This window comes from Atractosteus spatula, chromosome 4, assembly GCF_055471065.1.
Source record: "Atractosteus spatula isolate fAtrSpa1 chromosome 4, fAtrSpa1.hap1, whole genome shotgun sequence".
NCBI classification, from domain to species: Eukaryota; Metazoa; Chordata; class Actinopteri; order Semionotiformes; family Lepisosteidae; genus Atractosteus; species Atractosteus spatula.
Window position 1 is genome coordinate 4123756 of NC_142709.1, and position 18128 is coordinate 4141883.

Below are 18128 nucleotides of genomic sequence, written 5' to 3' on the forward strand. Positions count from 1 at the left end.
TGCGTTCAGAGTGAATTCGCTCTTGCTTCAGTGTGTGATCGTTTACTTAGCGGGTGAACAAAGTAATGTAACGCTTGCGTTACAGTAACATTAGAGCTGCTGAAAAGATCCCCAAGGCTGCGTATTGTTTTTTTTGCAGTCCCATTCACAGAGTCCAAGCGGGCAAGTCCTGGCGTGCTGAGGGACTCAAGCCATCGCTCCTATTATTATTGGGAGTGAAACCTGGCTTTGCCAACAGGTCGAAGTCGGGCCAGAGGAGCGTCAATGACAGCAGGCACAAACCGCTTCTTCCCGCGGGCAAAACCTGAAGCCGTGCATCAAGGTAACCAGGTAACCAGGTGTGTTGGTGGCTCACCTCGTAAACGGCAGGCTTGCCAAGAGAGACGCCGTGTGATCGCTGCTTGAGCCTCGTCACGGTGAGTATGATCAGGACGGTGACGATGAAGGAACTTATGCTAAACGATATCTCATTTATGTACGGGTACTGAATGTAATTAAAAACACCACAGTTACGTTAAAAATGGAGAGAGCCGTGGTTAATAAAGTGAAAAGAGTACTGAATTGTTATTGCCTGCCTCGCTGTATAAAATATAAGTATACAGTAAGAGGTGGTGTCTGCTACGATTGCTCGTGGACTGCGAGGGCCGGTTTATTTGTAAACTTATTTGTAAGGCACGGTTTTAAAGTGGAAACGCCCTGCACCTGAAACGCTCCTCTGGTAATATTTCATATTTCACTGTATCTCGTGGTCCTCCATAGTTTTTCTTTGTCGTGTATCGTATGTCTCTTTACAGTATCGGCTATCTCGTATGTTAAGGGGGCAGTTTTAATAAAACCATTATTTATTGGCCAGAAGATTCACTTTTTATGTTCCCAGTCGTGAGGCAGCAACACACTGAAAATCTCCCTAGTACTGTATGTATTTTTCCAAATAAAGGTCTGCAAAGCTGGGATTCCTGTGTTTTGTTGATGCAGTTTACACTACGTTTTTAAAGAGCCCAGCACTTGCAGCTGAGATTTGTATCACTTTGTTGTTGCGTTATGCATAGTTAGAGGTAAGAAAATACGTTAACAATGAGGATCCATTGTAAAGTTTCTTGATTTTTTTTTTGGTTGCGGAAGATTATTTATAACAGTATATATCGAGGGTAACGTTTCTGCATGAGCGTCCCTCAGTACACTTCGTTTAGGGAACCTTAGTTGGGATTCATATGTTGTAACCTCAATAGCTTTATAATAACAGAATAGTAACAGTAGTAACTGCTCTCATTGTGTACCCCTTCACTGGGGTACCCCTTCTAAATTGGGCTTCAATTGAGATTTTTGTTTTTTTGTTTGACAAACAGGCTCACTCCACTACTTAAAAACACGGTAAGATAAAAAAAAATACCTCGTTTTAAAATAGCAGGTGACAAAATACGAAGTTTGGTGTCAACTCTCGGTCTTCAAATGGCAAAATGTCTGCGTTTTTCCACTCGTTTTTTTATCCGTTCAGTTAACAGGACCCTGAGTTCACGGCTCTGACGAGCAGCCCCGAACACCCATGTCCTCCCCAGCAGAAACAGATACTCGGAGAGCGGACACAGACGCGGGTGCAGCTCCCCCTGTGCTTTCTGAAGATCCAGGTGTGTTTAAGAAAGCTACCGGAGGCCGCAGGCAAGACCACCGTTTGGCTCCGGACCGCCTTGGAGAATCCAGTTCCAGAGGAAACTGGAGCCCCGGCCCGTTGCTTCCAGGATCGTCGAGCCAGGTGTTCCCAGACTGGGAGGACGCGCTGGCCGGAGAGGTGCCATCTCGGCGCTCAATGCAGCGCACCCACTCGCTGAGTGAGAGGCTGGAAAAGGCCGGGGTGGCCGGGAGCGTCCCGGGACGCTCTCGCAGCCTCGGCAACGTGGCGGGAGGAGGACGTCGCCCGGGGAATACGGACGAGTACTGTGGAGACGTAGTGGAAGACCTGATTGGCGACGAGCTCCTCTTCAAACCGCTGGGGGATCCGTCACTCCGCCGAGAACTGGCCGGGTCCCCACCCGGTGCCTCAGGTGTCGAAGCCTGCACGCCCCTGGAAGAAAGAGGCGGCAGCCCTCTGATGGGTGACTGCAGCCCCAGCAGCAGCCTGAAGCAACTGCTGAGCTCCCAGATTGAGAACGCGGCCTCCTTCCTCCCCCGGACTCCGGCGGACCAAGGGGCGCTGGGATCCCAGTCCACAAACTGGGTCCACACAGTCCACACAGCTGGGTCCACACACAGCTGCTCCTCGGGGAGCGTGACAGAGTCCGAGACTCGCTTGCTGAGTCACAGCCAGGTACCGGGAATTGCCTTCATCTCCGGCACTCATTCAGTGTTTAAAGCCTGAACTCAGTTCAGGAACAGTATGGTGTAGTACTGTAAATTCAGTAAGTTCACCACTGCTAACGGATCACAGAAAACGGTATTTCATGGCAGAATGAACGTATCAGTGCTGAACTGCATTCTGTCTGGGTTTGGGCAGGATTTATTAGGCACCCTCCCACAAAAATATATTTAATCACATGTGTAGTGGGGCACGGGCTGAATGATTGATAAAATATGCAAGTGGTTCTGTCTCAGAATTTAAGTATTGAATCAAAAACCATGGTTTTGGGAGCAGTCACACATTTTAAGAAGTATGTAAGAATTTTTATATGCAAAGTTATTAAATGGATGAGGACAGGTTGAGTCCGAGTGTCTGGAGAACTCTAATACAATATTGTTCTCACTGGCAGCTGTTTGATCGACTCTCTGTGTTGTAAGGGGTTTTACTGGAGTCCATATCATTTATAAGTCACAGCAAACAAAGTTAATTCCTGTAGGGATTGTATCTGCTTGAAGCGCTCTGACCTCTCATCTTGTAAACTATTCGCTGATTAAGGGTGCTTTTGTTCACTGTTAGTCAGACACCGCAGAGCGGAGAACATTTTTCAATGATTTTATAGTCCTTTTTGGTGGTCTAGTACAGATGACATCACAGCTTTTTCTCAGGATGTGCTGAATGTGTCGAGCCTCTTTTTGGAGTCATTTGCCCAACTTTAATCAGAACCCTCTGTCCCGCAAGTTTGGATCGAAAAAGAGAAAGAGTGTTCTCTGTAATATAAAACGAGTCAAGGTTTCTTTGCAGATTACTGTAAGGGGAATGAAGAGCCTTGGTCTAGGAAGATGCTTCCCATCACTGTACTGAGTTTAATGAAGTCACCACAAAGTTACAATATGGCATTAAAGTCATACATACATTCTGTATAATATTAAACATGGGAAATGTGGGCCAATCTTAGAACCTTAGCATTTTATTAAAAACATTAGAACATTTGTCCACTTGGAAAACTAATGTGTCTTTGAATGAGCTTTACATGTGTATAGATTAGAACACAAATTTGTTTTAAATATTACATGAATGACTTGATGCTTAAATGTGAAAGCAAAGTTCTGAAAAACAAATGTCAGATTGTGTGCATGGTCAGCTCAGGATAAAATGTGGACAGGCAGATAAAATGTTCTAAACCTGTCCCGCTTGGTGATAGACTGTTACGGATTTTTCACACAAAGGAGCTGCAGGAAATCGTGTTAGAAGGAAACCAGATGAAACCGTTGCTGCCAGTCTCTCTTTTCTCCTGCGGCTTTTGTCATCGAAGAGGAATAACACTGGAGCCACCAGCTGGGGCTCAGACAGAGGAGCACCGCAGGTCTTTGAGCTGTGCAGGCAGCGATAGGGAGAGTGAATTAGATTAGCGTTGGTAAGGGCGATCACGTGGCAGGCTGCTTTGACTGCCTGAGAGGGGCAAGTGAATTGTGAGTCACAAAGCATGTGGTGTAATCAAAGGAGAGGGCTGCCGCTACATCCCATAGCTGATCAGGGATCAAGGCATCCCAGTTCTGTGGCTGCCTCCGTGACAACAACAACAACGAGCCGCCATCGCACACACACGCACGGGCTGGGCATCTGGCACGGAGGAGGTAAATGGATCCGGTCTTGTTGTTGCTGGATTGCCCTGTGATCTGTAGAGCTGTGCATCGGGTGCGATGAGCTTTGTGTGAGCGCTCAGTCTAGTAAAGTGCAGGTGACATGTTTGTTTTGTAGCTGTGGGTTTTTACAAGCACACGGGATTTAAACAAAGGGGTGCTTTGATTATCCACTTCATCTGACAAAGAATTACTAAGAAGCTCCTTATAGGGCAGGAAAAAAAGTATTTTTAAAAAGGATTCTGTCAGAAGATCACTGATATTTGCTATTGCTATTGTGTGCTATATAGCTAATTAAAATTTGATCATGTTTGCACTTCAGTGATTTGTAAAGAGTTCTGACATGACGGCTTTCATGAACTGTTTTGTGCATAGTTTTTATCATCAGGTTGTTCCATCTGTGAAAAGCCTCTGTGATCAATTATATTTCACAGAAACCTAAAGGCTTTCCAAGGTAAAGATTTATGTTTTTGCTCTATTGTAAACAAAATTTATGAGGGTAATGTAGTTAAATGGATTTGTTATTTCCTATGCTTCTGGTAATACTAATGATAATATTTATCTCCTCTAGGTTATATGTTAAGAAATTGATTTTTTCCCATTTCCATCTGTCAGTATTATAAGTGAATTATTATACTTATAGCTCCAATTCTGTTCCTGTCTTAACATCATCTTACAATGAACCTAACCTTAGTGCAAACATACATATTGAATACAGGTTTGGCTTGATAATGAACTCAGTTTTTAATTTTAAATTAATCTGTGAATGTGAACTATTTTTGCACAATCAATTCAGACTGGTCATAGCATAATTACAGTTTTCCAGGAATACAGTTTGGTGATGGTTTGTGAATACATACAATCCATCCCATGCTACCAAAAAATGGCCACTACTGGAGAGCACTGAAGGAGACACACACGAGGTGTATTTCCCACAGTGCCCCGAATTGCAACGGTGTTACAGAGGGCTTTCTAGTGTGCATCCAGCCACGTTATTACCATGAATCGGGCTTTATGAGTGACCATTCCCCTTATGGTCCAGTGGCTGTTCCTGTTGATGTTATCCTGCCTTTCAGCTATTTCTGAGGTGTCACTTACTGTACAACAACGGGTGTCTGTTAAAAATTCCCTCAAGCCAGGCCAGGAGTAATGACCTAGACCCGAGGCAGATTTCAACACTGATTCAGCACTGAAATGAGTTGTATTTATAATATGAATGATCATGTGCTGAGTCCAGTGTGCTGCTGACTCTGACAGCTATGGAAGGGATGGAAAGGGTAGGGGAGCACTGTTCTAAGCTACCACAGGGAAGCAACAGGATGTCTAGACCTCCGCAGCTGGCAAAGACAGCTTTCACTAAAAAACTTTCAAGAGCTTGTCTTGGTTTCTTGAAGTCAGCTTGCCGAGTCTTTTCCCCCCTCACTTGTTTCGCTTCTGTTGTGCCGTTGATGCGATGAGCTTGATGAAAATGGGGCTCCTAGATGAAATCGCAGCATTACGAGCGTCATCCTCACTATTATCGGAGTGTGATAATACTGATGCGTGACAGTGACATTGTTTGCTTTTGTTAAAGAGGAGGGAGTCTGCAGAGGAGACCGGTTCTGGCCATGAACCTCAGGACGCAGTCTGGCTGCTTCAGGACATGCTGGCCCAGCGGCAGAAGGAGATAACCCAGCTGAGAGAGGTGCAGTACAGTACCGCCGTCAGCCTCGTCATAACCCCATAGCTGTCCTGGAACCTTCCAGCTAACCCCAAATGTTCTGTGTCAACGGGTCCCCTAATTAAACAGAGATCGTCTCTGCAGATTCAGGTTGTAAGCTGACAAATGAATTAACAGCAACACTGGAATATCAGTGGAACCGAATCATTCTTACCCCAGAACACCTAGTACTGTCTAGTTCAGGGATCCCCAGTCCTGGTCCTGGAGGGTCAGTGTGTCTTCTTAAAGCAGCACTGAAGAACTCTGGGAAGCCATTAAACTGTTGCAATTAAGAAATGAGATTTATTTTCCACATTTTTCTAACCATTGGAATTCTTCTTCACATTGCGTTCTGCAGCTACTGATAAAAATAAAACAAATTTGCTAGACATTTACTCTTTCTGCTGCCCTTTTTCAGTTCAGATGGTCTGTGTTCCCCCAGGAGAAGAAGGCGCTTGAGGAGCAGGTCAGGGGCAGGGAGAGTGAGCGAGACCAGCTGGCCTTTAACCCCACAGCTCCACCCATATTGCAGCGACAGATCGGTATGGAACCTCGGTTTTGAAGTGAAGAGCATTTCTCTCCCTTTTACAAGTGATTCCGCTGCATTTTTATACTTTGAACATTAAGAAATAAATGCTTTCCAAAACACTTGTTGTTTTAATGGGATAAATGTCTTTTTTTAAACATGCCTGTGTTACAACTAACAATATAAACATTTTTAAATTTAGCAGTTTACAGGGTTTATGTTTGTCGGTTCTCTCATCCAGAATTCTGTAGTGTTCCATATGAAAGCAAAAGCATTGTCTTTGTAGCTTGTGTTATGCAGAGGAGTGTTTTCATTGTCACTGTGTGTTGGACACAGCTGATCTGAAGAGCCATATCAATGACTTGCAAGAGGCCAACGAGAATGCAGTCCATGAGCTGGCCAGAGCAGATGAGGAGATCTCCCAGATGAAGAGTGAGATGGCCAAGATGAAGCTCGAGTATGAAGACCGGCTTCAGGACGCCCTGCAAAAACTGGCCAGCACCGGGGTAAAGGCACTGAGCTTCTTTCATAGCAGGTCTGCGAAATGTACTGTCCCATCTCCCATTTAGATTCAAACCTTTCAGTGCAGACAGTGAATCAGCTAGGAAAATGTTTTATTCCACACAACAAGACAGGAAATTATTTTAGATTTTCTATGTCCACATTTTGGGGAACCACTTTATCCAATCCAGAGTCACTGCGGAGCCAGAGTCTGCCCCAGCAAGCAGTGGGTTCAAGGTAGGATAGACCCTGGGCAGGATGCCAGTCCATTGCAGGGCGCACACACACACACACACACACACACACACACACACACACACACACACACACACACACACACCACCCACCAGGACCAATTCTCCCAGAAGCCAATTTACCTACTGGTATGTTTTTGGACTGTGGGAGGAAACTGGAGCACCTGGAGGAGACCCCAGAATTGATCCCAGGGTCCCAGGGCCTGCAATGCTAAACGCTGTGCCAATTCATCATGTGCATATTCATTTCTTGGGTAGTATAAGGAAATAATGGTAGCCATGTTATTATTATTGTGCTTACCCTGAAATTTCATGCCCCGCACCCTGCTGTTCCTCAGAATCAAGCTCTTGCTTGCTTTACACAGGAACAGTCTCTCACAGCGAGGTCCTGATGGTTTGATTGTGGGTTTCAATGCCTCTTCTGTCCCGGTACTAGAGCCACACCTCTGTTCAACACTGGAGGACAAGCGACAGACAGCCCCGACAGCCCAGTTGCCATGGAGACAGCCTGGACCCCAGCGGAGAGGTCTTTCGGCTCCGCTGTGAGTCTCGGAAGCTGCGAGAGACCAATCACAGGCTGAGTGAGGAGAACCGCTGGCTGAAGGAGGAACTCTGGGATATGAGGAGGCAGCATGAGCAGCTCTTGAGAACCATTATGAGCGGCAAGAAGGACACCGAAGAGAGGGGTATGGGACCACATGAAGCAAAAGTGAAAAAAACTTAATTCCTGTAACTCGGTTATTGATTTATTTTGTATTTTCAAGTTCCTGGCAGGGAAACTTGATTTTCTTTTTTTTTTTACTTTTTAGGGTCTACAGACAGAATATACACAAAATAACAAAGTAATTTTCTGCTTCCGTATATCTCATTTTACCCTTATATTATGTGTTTTTTAATATAGATAACTATTGCATTTACATTATGTCAGCATAGATGGGAAGTTACATATCAAATCTGATTTTCAAAAAATAATTATAATTGGATGTTCATTTTTTACTTGAAGGAGTGCAGCACAGGCTTGAACACAGTCCGGGGCTCAAAGGTGGCCTGAGTACAGTGACAGGACAGCCAGCCCGGCCCACGGACCTGCCCTCTCCACCACAGCGCAGGTACCGTACCCCTGCCGTTACCGGTCCTGCTCGGGGGGTCTCAGCCAGGGTCCTGAACAGCTTCCCTGCAGCACACCCATCCAGCACTCTCTGTGTGCTGTTGAATCTGTAATCCAATAACAGGCAAAGAAATAACTGGCAAAGAAATCTTACCTTAGACTCTGCTATTTGATTTTGATCAGTGGAAAAGAAAAGCTGGAAATAGTATAGAAGTAAAATGAAGATGAAGGCGCACTGCAGCACTGGATTTCCCATTAGCCAGCAGCCATATCACCCTGCAACTCACAACTGGTAACCCACTGAAGCTCAGCAGGTGTGAGCCTGGTCAGTACCTGGATGGGAGACCTCCTGGGAAAAACTAGGGTTGCTGCTGGAAGAGGTGTTAGTGGGGCCAACAGGGGGCGCTCACCCTACGGTCCATGTGGGTCCTAATGCCCCAGTATAGTGACCAGGACACTATACTGTAAACAGGCGCCGTCCTTCGGCTGAGATGTAAAACCGAGGTCCTGACTCTCTGTGGTCATTAAAAATCCCAGGGTGTTTCTCGAAAAGAGTAGGGGTGTAACCCTGGTGTCCTGGCCAAATTTCCCCTTGGCCTTTACCAATCATGGCCTCCTAATAATCCTCATCTATGAACGGGCTTCATCCCTCTGCTCTCCTCCCCACTGAGAGCTGGTGTGTGGGGAGCGGTCTGACGCACTATGGCTGCCGTCGCATCATCCAGGTGGGGCTGCACATTGGTGGTGGTGGAGGGGATCCCCATTACCTGTAAAGCGCTTTGAGTGGAGTGTGCTATATAAGTGTAAGCAATTATTATTATTATTATTTGGCACTGTAAGAATTTTTAAGGCCTAAGAAGGAGGGAAACACCAGTGACTAATGAAAAAACGAGCTGAAACAACATGCTTGCGAACGACTCCTAGGTGCCCCAAATCAATCATCATGCGCTCTCTAGCGGCTGTTCTAGAAACTAGAAGTATCGAAGTGATGGTCGCTCGACTCGCTCCATCAATCACCTGGTTCAGCATCAGAAGAGTTGAAAGCGCATCATGTCCATCGACTTCATTCGGTTGGTGTTCACCCCTCTGTTCGCACATTTCAGAGTGAAAGTGCCTGGGGCCTACGGACACCACAATCCGGCCCTGGAACACTGATGCCATAAGTTTGTTAGAAAGTTGCTGTTTTTTTTCCCAGTTGGCTTCGGGGGGGGGGGTGTAAAATGTATCTTAAGTGCTATGGTGGGGTTATCTGTAAGACAAACCCAGGCTGAACACCAAAAAGATTCTGGCTTTCAGCAGCCATCAAACTGATGATCTAGTATTAGCACACTAAATTACCGTTGGAGAAGATGAGGACCTTCTGACCGATTGGCTTTTGTGACTCAGAGGACATCAGTGCTTAACTGCTCTGTTTCTGCCTGATTGCTGGAACTAGGAAGGGAAGAGTGAAGTGGGAAAGCATGAACGGGCGCGGTGAGGGCCAGCTCCTGTCCTGGGAAGGTAAGAAAGTCCGCAGATCCCGTCGGGAATGTTCAGTGCCGTGTAAAACAATCTGCTTACAAACGGAACCTCTCAGCGTTAAAGAACACTCACAGATCTGGACTGGGCTTTTGGATACTTATTCGTATCCCATGTATTGATGTGTGGGCTCCACCCAATGGAGATTCAAACAGGAGGAGGTGAAAACCTAATCTCATCTGTTAGCACCTGCCTACGTATAAATGTCCCTCTTCCTGGGTGAGTGAATAGTTTGCACATCTCTCCCCACACCCACCTTCACCCAGGAAGCAGCTCCCTGGCTAATTCTTCATTAAAGAGGGGGTTTGGGGGTTCGGTCATCCCCCTCTTCAGCTAGATGAGTTACCCTAATAAAGCTCACTGTTCAAATCATGCTTCTTCTTCTCCTTTATTAGGGTTTTACCGCACTACTGAAAAGTAGAACAATAAATTATAAGAATCAAATTGGATTAATGTGCAGTCTGCTATTTTTCAAAACAACGAAACAGTGTGAAATTAGATTTTTTTTTCTTCCTGGTCTCCTCTTCTTTTCTCCCCTCACACCTGAAGAAGGCTCCAAGGCCGAAACGTTGCGTTCTCTTTCTTCTTTTTTTCAGCATGGAATAAACCTATTACTTGTTCCTTTCCAGCCTATGCATGCTGACGCAGCTGCCCACCTGAACTCTTCTTTTATGTGTGTATGAATATACGGAGGAATATATCAATATACCAAGGAATACAGTGAAGAGAGAAAAATGAGTTAGTTGTACAGTAATTACCCTAGCTGTTAGTGGAATGAGTGGCTGTCAGTAACAGTGGAGATAGAAGTACTGTACATGAGTAAAAAAGACTTGATTATGACAAATCATTTTCTTCACTTCCCAGTTCACACCAGGAGAGGGCACAGTATAGCAGACACTACATTACTCAAATACTTACTCAAATATTTAAAAGCCTACTGATCAATATACAACAAATATTCAACACAAGCCACAACTCCTTTATCTCAATTGCATACACATCTCATACCCTTTTCTTGCTTTATCATAATCTGGTGATCAATATCAAGGAGTGTGTTTATTGTGTGTGTAGGGTGAATACTGCTTTTTCCAGGACTAAGCATTCTTAGAACTCTTTATTACAAATTGAGCTTGAAAACATAAGAAAGCCAACAAAAAGCTCCCCAAAAAAGCACAGGATATAAATACCCTTAGGGAAACCAGAATCTTGTTTGGTGTCAGTATTGGGCATGACAATCCTCTAATCCAGGTTTTTTATTAGGTCACCATGATCTCACTCAAGATTGTTAAACTCTTGGAACTGCTTCATTTTGGCTACTAAAGCCAGTTTTTCAATTAAGTAGCTTGGAAATCATTTGAATGAAAATATAAACATCTTTTAGCTCTTTAGGACTGCAGTCGGCCACTCCTGACATAACTCGCTAAATTGATCAAAACCTGCGTTAATAGTAATGGCTTAATGGGGGCCCCTCTAATACACAACCACAACCTTTTGTGCTGAGGTGCTCTTTAAGGTTTGCCATTAAATATGCTACACGTTTGAAATACTTGTTGGTCCGACATGGTGTAAGTAGAACATTTAGGAAGTAAGAAAGAAATATTTTTGGTTGTAAGAAATAAAGTACATATACTTCAAAGTCAGAATATTTTTAGAGGTATTGTTCTTATGTGGGGACTCATGGGTTTCCATCCTGTGCTTCAGCTCCTCTCGGTAACGCTTGTGACATGTCTGTGCATCTGCTGCACGCATTTTGGTGGCAGGAGAGTGACCTGGCGGACTGCGCGGGGGCTGACGTGGGCCGGGAGGGGTAGTGTGTGACCTGGGGGACTGCGCGGGGCCTGACGTGGGCCGGGAGGGGTAGTGTGTGACCTGGGGGACTGCGCGGGGGCTGACGTGGGCCGGGAGGGGTAGTGTGTGACCTGGGGGACTGCGCGGGGGCTGACGTGGGCCGGGAGGGGTAGTGTGTGACCTGGGGGACTGCGCGGGGCCTGACGTGGGCCGGGAGGGGTAGTGTGTGACCTGGGGGACTGCGCGGGGGCTGACGTGGGCCGGGAGGGGTAGTGTGTGACCTGGGGGACTGCGCGGGGGCTGACGTGGGCCGGGAGGGGTAGTGTGTGACCTGGGGGACTGCGCGGGGCCTGACGTGGGCCGGGAGGGGTAGTGTGTGACCTGGGGGACTGCGCGGGGGCTGACGTGGGCCGGGAGGGGTAGTGTGTGACCTGGGGGACTGCGCGGGGGCTGACGTGGGCCGGGAGGGGTAGTGTGTGACCTGGGGGACTGCGCGGGGGCTGACGTGGGCCGGGAGGGGTAGTGTGTGACCTGGGGGACTGCGCGGGGGCTGACGTGGGCCGGGAGGGGTAGTGTGTGACCTGGGGGACTGCGCGGGGCCTGACGTGGGCCGGGAGGGGTAGTGTGTGACCTGGGGGACTGCGCGGGGCCTGACGTGGGCCGGGAGGGGTAGTGTGTGACCTGGGGGACTGCGCGGGGGCTGACGTGGGCCGGGAGGGGTAGTGTGTGACCTGGGGGACTGCGCGGGGGCTGACGTGGGCCGGGAGGGGTAGTGTGTGACCTGGGGGACTGCGCGGGGGCTGACGTGGGCCGGGAGGGGTAGTGTGTGACCTGGCGGACTGCGCGGGGCCTGACGTGGGCCGGGAGGGGTAGTGTGTGACCTGGGGGACTGCGCGGGGGCTGACGTGGGCCGGGAGGGGTAGTGTGTGACCTGGGGGACTGCGCGGGGGCTGACGTGGGCCGGGAGGGGTAGTGTGTGACCTGGGGGACTGCGCGGGGCCTGACGTGGGCCGGGAGGGGTAGTGTGTGACCTGGCGGACTGCGCGGGGGCTGACGTGGGCCGGGAGGGGTAGTGTGTGACCTGGCGGACTGCGCGGGGGCTGACGTGGGCCGGGAGGGGTAGTGTGTGACCTGGGGGACTGTGCGGGGGCTGACGTGGGCCGGGAGGGGTAGTGTGTGACCTGGGGGACTGCGCGGGGGCTGACGTGGGCCGGGAGGGGTAGTGTGTGACCTGGGGGACTGCGCGGGGCCTGACGTGGGCCGGGAGGGGTAGTGTGTGACCTGGGGGACTGCGCGGGGGCTGACGTGGGCCGGGAGGGGTAGTGTGTGACCTGGGGGACTGCGCGGGGGCTGACGTGGGCCGGGAGGGGTAGTGTGTGACCTGGCGGACTGCGCGGGGGTTGACGTGGGCTGGGAGGGGTAGTGTCTAACGCTTGTGCTGCTCGGTGTCGCCTCCAGCCCGCGAGAGGCAGCAGCCCAGGGACAGCAGCTCTCCCGCCTCCCTGGACAGCGACAGCACCGACTTCCTCCTGGCTGGCTTCAACAGGAACTCATCCTCCTCCAGACAGGTGGCCTTTAAAGGTACAGTGACTTCTTTAAACCTGACAGGGCTCTGTGACACACAGGCTGGCTCTCACTGGGAAGAAGGATGCCCCTTTAAAAACATCACTTCATCAGTGCACCGTGCACCAAAATAACACCGACCTCTAGAATTTCACATTAAAGACACATTAATCTTCTCCACAAATGAATTTATTGCAGACATATAATGAAATTGTCAACCCTGTTATCAATCATTATTTACTTTTTTGGGGGGGTAGACATCACTTAGAAATATCAATTGCAAATGAACTATTTCTTTATTTTATTTAGGATTTTTTTGTTTTAAACAAACATTTACTAACAATGTAATACGCACAGCGAGCAATGCACAAGATGAATATACTGTACAACATACAGGTCACAATATTTACAAACAAGGTATGCATCTTGACTAAACAGAGAACCCCAGACCACTGCCAAGCATTTAATTCCTATTTATTTGTTTGTTAAAGAAACAAGATAACAGGCATAAAACAGGTTCTCATAAAACTGCAGTTCCAGGGAAAGTTTTTACCATGCAAAGCCTTTGTGCCGCAGTCATTACCTGCGCTGATCCTGTTTTGATCTGTGAGTGGTTTTATTCTTTCTTCCCCGATGCCGTTCCTGTGTGTGGCCTGTGGCGCAAGCAGAGGTCCTACAGAGGCAGATTGCAGATCGATCGGACGGCGCCCTGAGTGACACACCCACCGACATGCGGCTGCAGCCTCCCCTCTGCCGGCATGGCCCCCCAGTGCCAGGAGTGCTGCCTGCCGGAGACTGGCACACAGGCAGCACTTACCCGCCACAGCACAGAGCCCGGGCAGACACAGATGCAGAGCACAACAGACCAGGTACCATCTGGCCGGGATTTGCCTTGTCTGTGGAATGTGATACCCAGCCACATCAAAACTGCTGACTCTTCTGCAGCGGAAATCCAGCTTATGAATTACTGGAAAGACTCGATTTATCTGCACTGCCTCCTTGCCACAGATGATTTTTTTTACCGTTAGTAACGATTTACATTAAGAGGGGTTTGGGCCTGCTACTTAAGCCTGGCAATTCCTCAGTGCATTGAAAAACCTCCTGTAATCCTCAAATAGAATAAGGTTCGTAAATCTATACAGCCAAACTGAGTTTTAAACTATACATAGTCAAGCAAGCAATGACAAACAAGTCATTAAGCAGCATAAGCAGAACATGTCTGAAACAGCCATCGTATATCTCCATAGCATTAAAGGGACTGCAGGGTGAGGACTGGCACAAAGCACTGCAAGCAAACTGGGGTTTGATAAAGACTTTGAGCTGTCACCCAAAGTCACTTGGTTAACCCTAATATACTTGGTTTTAAAGATACAGAGATAGAGGAAATACAGCTCACACTGAATGAAAGGCCAAACATTGAAGAGGGAACATTGTGCAGCTCTGATCTTTGATTGCTTTCTTTTTCATTATGTTTTCAGGAGCCACAGCGGATGACTCTGATGCTCAGAGTGATGAGGACATGTGCTCCATTAGTCAGACAAATACCCACCTCCATTCTTCTCTGGCCTGCAAAGCTGTGGCGAGTTCACTGGCCAATGGGCACTCCACAGCTGACTGGGACAGACCGGCCCTCGGCAGTCAGGGCAGGAGCAGGTAACTGCAGAGCGACAGGAATTCAAGATAGATAGTTCCTCTCTTTTGCTCATGTTTAATAAGAAAACATTATTTCCATAGCCAAAAATATTGTTACAAATAAGGGGTTAAGAAAATACACAATAATGAAAGTACTGAGTGGGATAATCAATAATTAAAATGATCATAATCCCCAAATTGTAAAGATATTCCAACAGTATAACCTAGCAGTTCATAGTTAGAGACACTTGAGATCTTTGTTCGCTGGCACATCTTGGACTGAAGAATAATAACTCGGAGGCAAACTGGTATATTTATTAATCCTAATGATATCACACACTAATTAACACACAACATAAAACAGACAAGTTACTCTATTTACAAACAAGGTGTCCAAAGGTCTACTTCCCGACCAACCAGAAACACCCCAGACTGCTACCAAGTATTCAAAGTCCTGCATAACACTTACAGAAACCAGCAGGAGAGATAAACCTTCCTTCTAAACCAAGCAGAATATGACCTACTGTATAGCTTAATCTCTCTTCCTCTAAGTCCGGATGTGACAATCTAAAGAAAAAGGTAACACCTTTAAAAATAACCTTTGAAAACACATAGCACAATTTAAATGTGCGTCATACTGGAAGTTTCAGGAATAACTTTTTAAAGCCTTAGGCACACAGAAACAAAGCACCAAACATATTCATTTGTTCTCATGGAGAAGAAGTTTGGTTTCCTTGGTTCATTTTACACAGGAATGAGGAAGAAAAGGCCACATGTAAGACTAGTGAAGACAGTGCAATTGTCACAGAATTATGTTCTGCTTTTCTGTATTGTATAGGCTTACAGATAAAAGACAAAGACAAGACAAACGTAACAGCTGTTTTACCTTTATGTTGCTTGAACAAGCGCTTTAAGTACTCAGTAGTTGTCACAGTCGATTAAATACCCATACATTCTTACAGCGCTTCATTTCTAGAGTAAACAGAATGTGTTCGGAAACATTATGAGGATAATTTTTAATGAGTCAGAGTTACCAAAGTCAAATGCAGAATCCCGTTGCTTTGCCACAAACAAGAATATCAAAGAGTTTCAAGGGTGAACTAGGAATTGGAATTGGAATGGATCTGCACTGAAACAACTATAAGAAAAACATAGACTGTATTCTGTAATGCATTTTGTATTCTAATGTCTCATTCACATTCATATAAAGACATTCTAATATTCCTTTAATGTTTAAAAGAAATAATGAAGTAGAGGAAGGTCATCTGTGATTACTGGTTAAGTTTAACCTATTAACTATACCCTATAAGGGGTGTTTTTCAGTGATAGCCACCAGATTGCTGTGGCAGGGATGCATGGCGCAGTGGCAGTCAATGTTTTTTTGTCTCGGCATAGACCCAAGGAAGAACCCAGCTCATTTCTGTACACTTAGAGCTCCGGCCCCTCCCTCACGAGACTCGATCGTCTGCAGGCCGGGGGGACGCAGCCGTCGATGAGCTGAGCGGTGCTGAAATAGTCCCGGTGAACTGTGTTGTCATGTGCTGCAGAGCCCAGCAGGGGGCGCCGGTCCTGCCCAGGCGGCCCTTCGCCCCGCGAGGGGTGGCGGACCTGAAGGTAGGGCACCTGGTGAAGTTCTCCCGGCCCGGAGGGAGAATCAGCCAGGGCACCGTGAGGTACGTCGGAAACCTGCCCGGCCGGCAGGACGTCTACCTCGGAGTGGAGCTGGAGGGCGGCGAGTTGGGCAGACACAACGGCACCTTCGAGGGAGTTCGCTATTACCTGTGGTGAGGCTCTCGCGCATGCCGTTACCCTGGGGGGAGCGGGGGGGGACCTGCGCTAGTCATCCACGATGAAATCGGCGGACAGAACGCGGTTTTGAATTCGTTGTTCTTCGGTGCCTTACTTCCAATAACCACGCTGCTCCCCAAGTGCTACCCAGCTCTAACAATGGCAAGACAAGTGAAGCATCTGTAACGCTGCGTGATTTTTATTTCTATGTAAACAAATCGTGGCAGATAATCTGGTTTAGGAGAAACCATCTTCAAAAGCAGACGTCTGCAATTGGTAAGCTATGAGTAGGGAAAGTATGACTGCATTTAGGCAGCATTGCACAGTGTAAAAGGCTCTGGACCCAGGAATTGTGGTTTCAAATCCTCAGCTGAGGTACTGCTGTTGTGCTCCAGGGTAAATACACAGCATTTTAGAAAAGCATAAGTCGAATAAAGATAGCCGCAGTTCAGAATGGACCTAGCACCCCTGACCTCTGATTAAACACCCAGGGCTGGGCCTGCTGAGCTCTTGTGAGAGGCGTCTAACTGTTTCTCTCTGTTGCAGCAAACCCGACAAGGGCGTGTTTGTGAGTTTCAGCAAAGTGATTATGGCTTGGGAGTGAAAAGACTTCTGCGACAGCCTCGGCCTGTGCCTGGCCTTTCACGTGGACCTGCAGAAGGGTCTGACCCATTTTAAGCCAAGTTGTCTCCAGCAAGACCCTGATAAAGCCTTTTCTGCCTTGTCTCTCGTCTTGTCTCTCGTTCTGCCTTGTCTTAATAGGTTATTTAACTTATTTGTAATGATCCTACTTGGATTTACTGTAAAAGTACTCTTAAGTGTTTATATTTTACTTTCAAATGTGCTATTAACTTTTAAACATCTGAGATATCAGTTCCCCAGTGATACTCCTTAGTCTGGCACAATACCAAAATAGTGTCAGAATAATCTAGGCTTCTGTACAGTGCAGTTATTTAAAGTCACCTTAGTTACATACTTAAGAAGATTTTATACACGACATGTCAAGACTGCAATCTGTTACATGTAAACATGGAGAATACAAACCTCTCAAGTGCAATTCATTAACTTTTGAGAATGCACCGCAAAACCTTTGAGATGTATGATGTTACAGGATTGTTTTAACCGACCCCAGAACAGTGTTAAGGGCTCCCCTAATCCCCTAAATACTGGAGGTTGTGAACAAACGTCAGCTTGACCTACAGTACTTGACTGGACTGTTGAATTAAATTTAAATTCAACAACACATACACATTAAAGTTCCCAGTTTAGACAGTTTAGTTAGAAAAATCAGTCTTTTGGAGAAATGGAATAGTTATGACCACAAAAAAGATTGTGGCAGTTTGAAATAAAGCTACTAAACCAAACTGAAAAAAACAAACAAAACTGTAGGTCCGTTATTTCCCTCTGAAACCATGTGCTTGGCTATCTTAAATACATTTATTATGGTGAGGGAAGCCTGATTATTGAAATCATGTTTTTTTTTTTCCAAGAAAGACAGGAATACATTTTAAACTGGCAAGGAAACAGGTTTGTGATTATGTTTTTTTATATTTAGGTGATGGACCATTTTGTAAACGGTATTTTATAAATTACAAAATAAATATTGTGGGATAAATATCTGGCTCTGTTGTTGACCCTGCTTACTACAGAGGACTTGATCACCTTTAAACCAATTACAGTAATCTCAGGGAAGAACATTGTTAGAACTGTCTTTGCCGCTTCTTTTAAAACAAATATTAAAAAATAAGTCAGGTGGGTAGCCGCGTCAGCATGCGTAGG

General features: G+C 46.7%; 1 protein-coding gene across 1 annotated transcript; it reads left to right on the forward strand.

The window, feature by feature from the left end:
* The first annotated feature begins 1543 nt into the window (after positions 1–1543).
* Positions 1544–17965, forward strand: LOC148835675 (uncharacterized). The gene is made up of 12 exons (XM_088914975.1): positions 1544–2302; positions 5546–5656; positions 6090–6213; positions 6534–6703; positions 7389–7638; positions 7956–8061; positions 9496–9560; positions 12825–12947; positions 13598–13798; positions 14408–14582; positions 16109–16345; positions 16896–17965. Exons 1-12 carry the CDS (start codon positions 1544–1546, stop codon positions 16951–16953), a joined length of 2379 nt encoding a protein of 792 aa, XP_088771101.1. The 3' UTR covers positions 16954–17965.
* Positions 17966–18128: the final 163 nt, after the last annotated feature.

Excerpts from the sequence above, each read along its gene's own strand:
- LOC148835675 (XM_088914975.1), top strand. The coding sequence starts at position 1,544 with ATGTCCTCCCCAGCAGAAACAGATACTCGGAGAGCGGACACAGACGCG. Across the intron at positions 2,303-5,545 it reads GCTTGCTGAGTCACAGCCAG|AGGAGGGAGTCTGCAGAGGA; the intron begins GTACCGGGAATT and ends CTTTTGTTAAAG. Across the intron at positions 13,799-14,407 it reads TGCAGAGCACAACAGACCAG|GAGCCACAGCGGATGACTCT; the intron begins GTACCATCTGGC and ends TTATGTTTTCAG.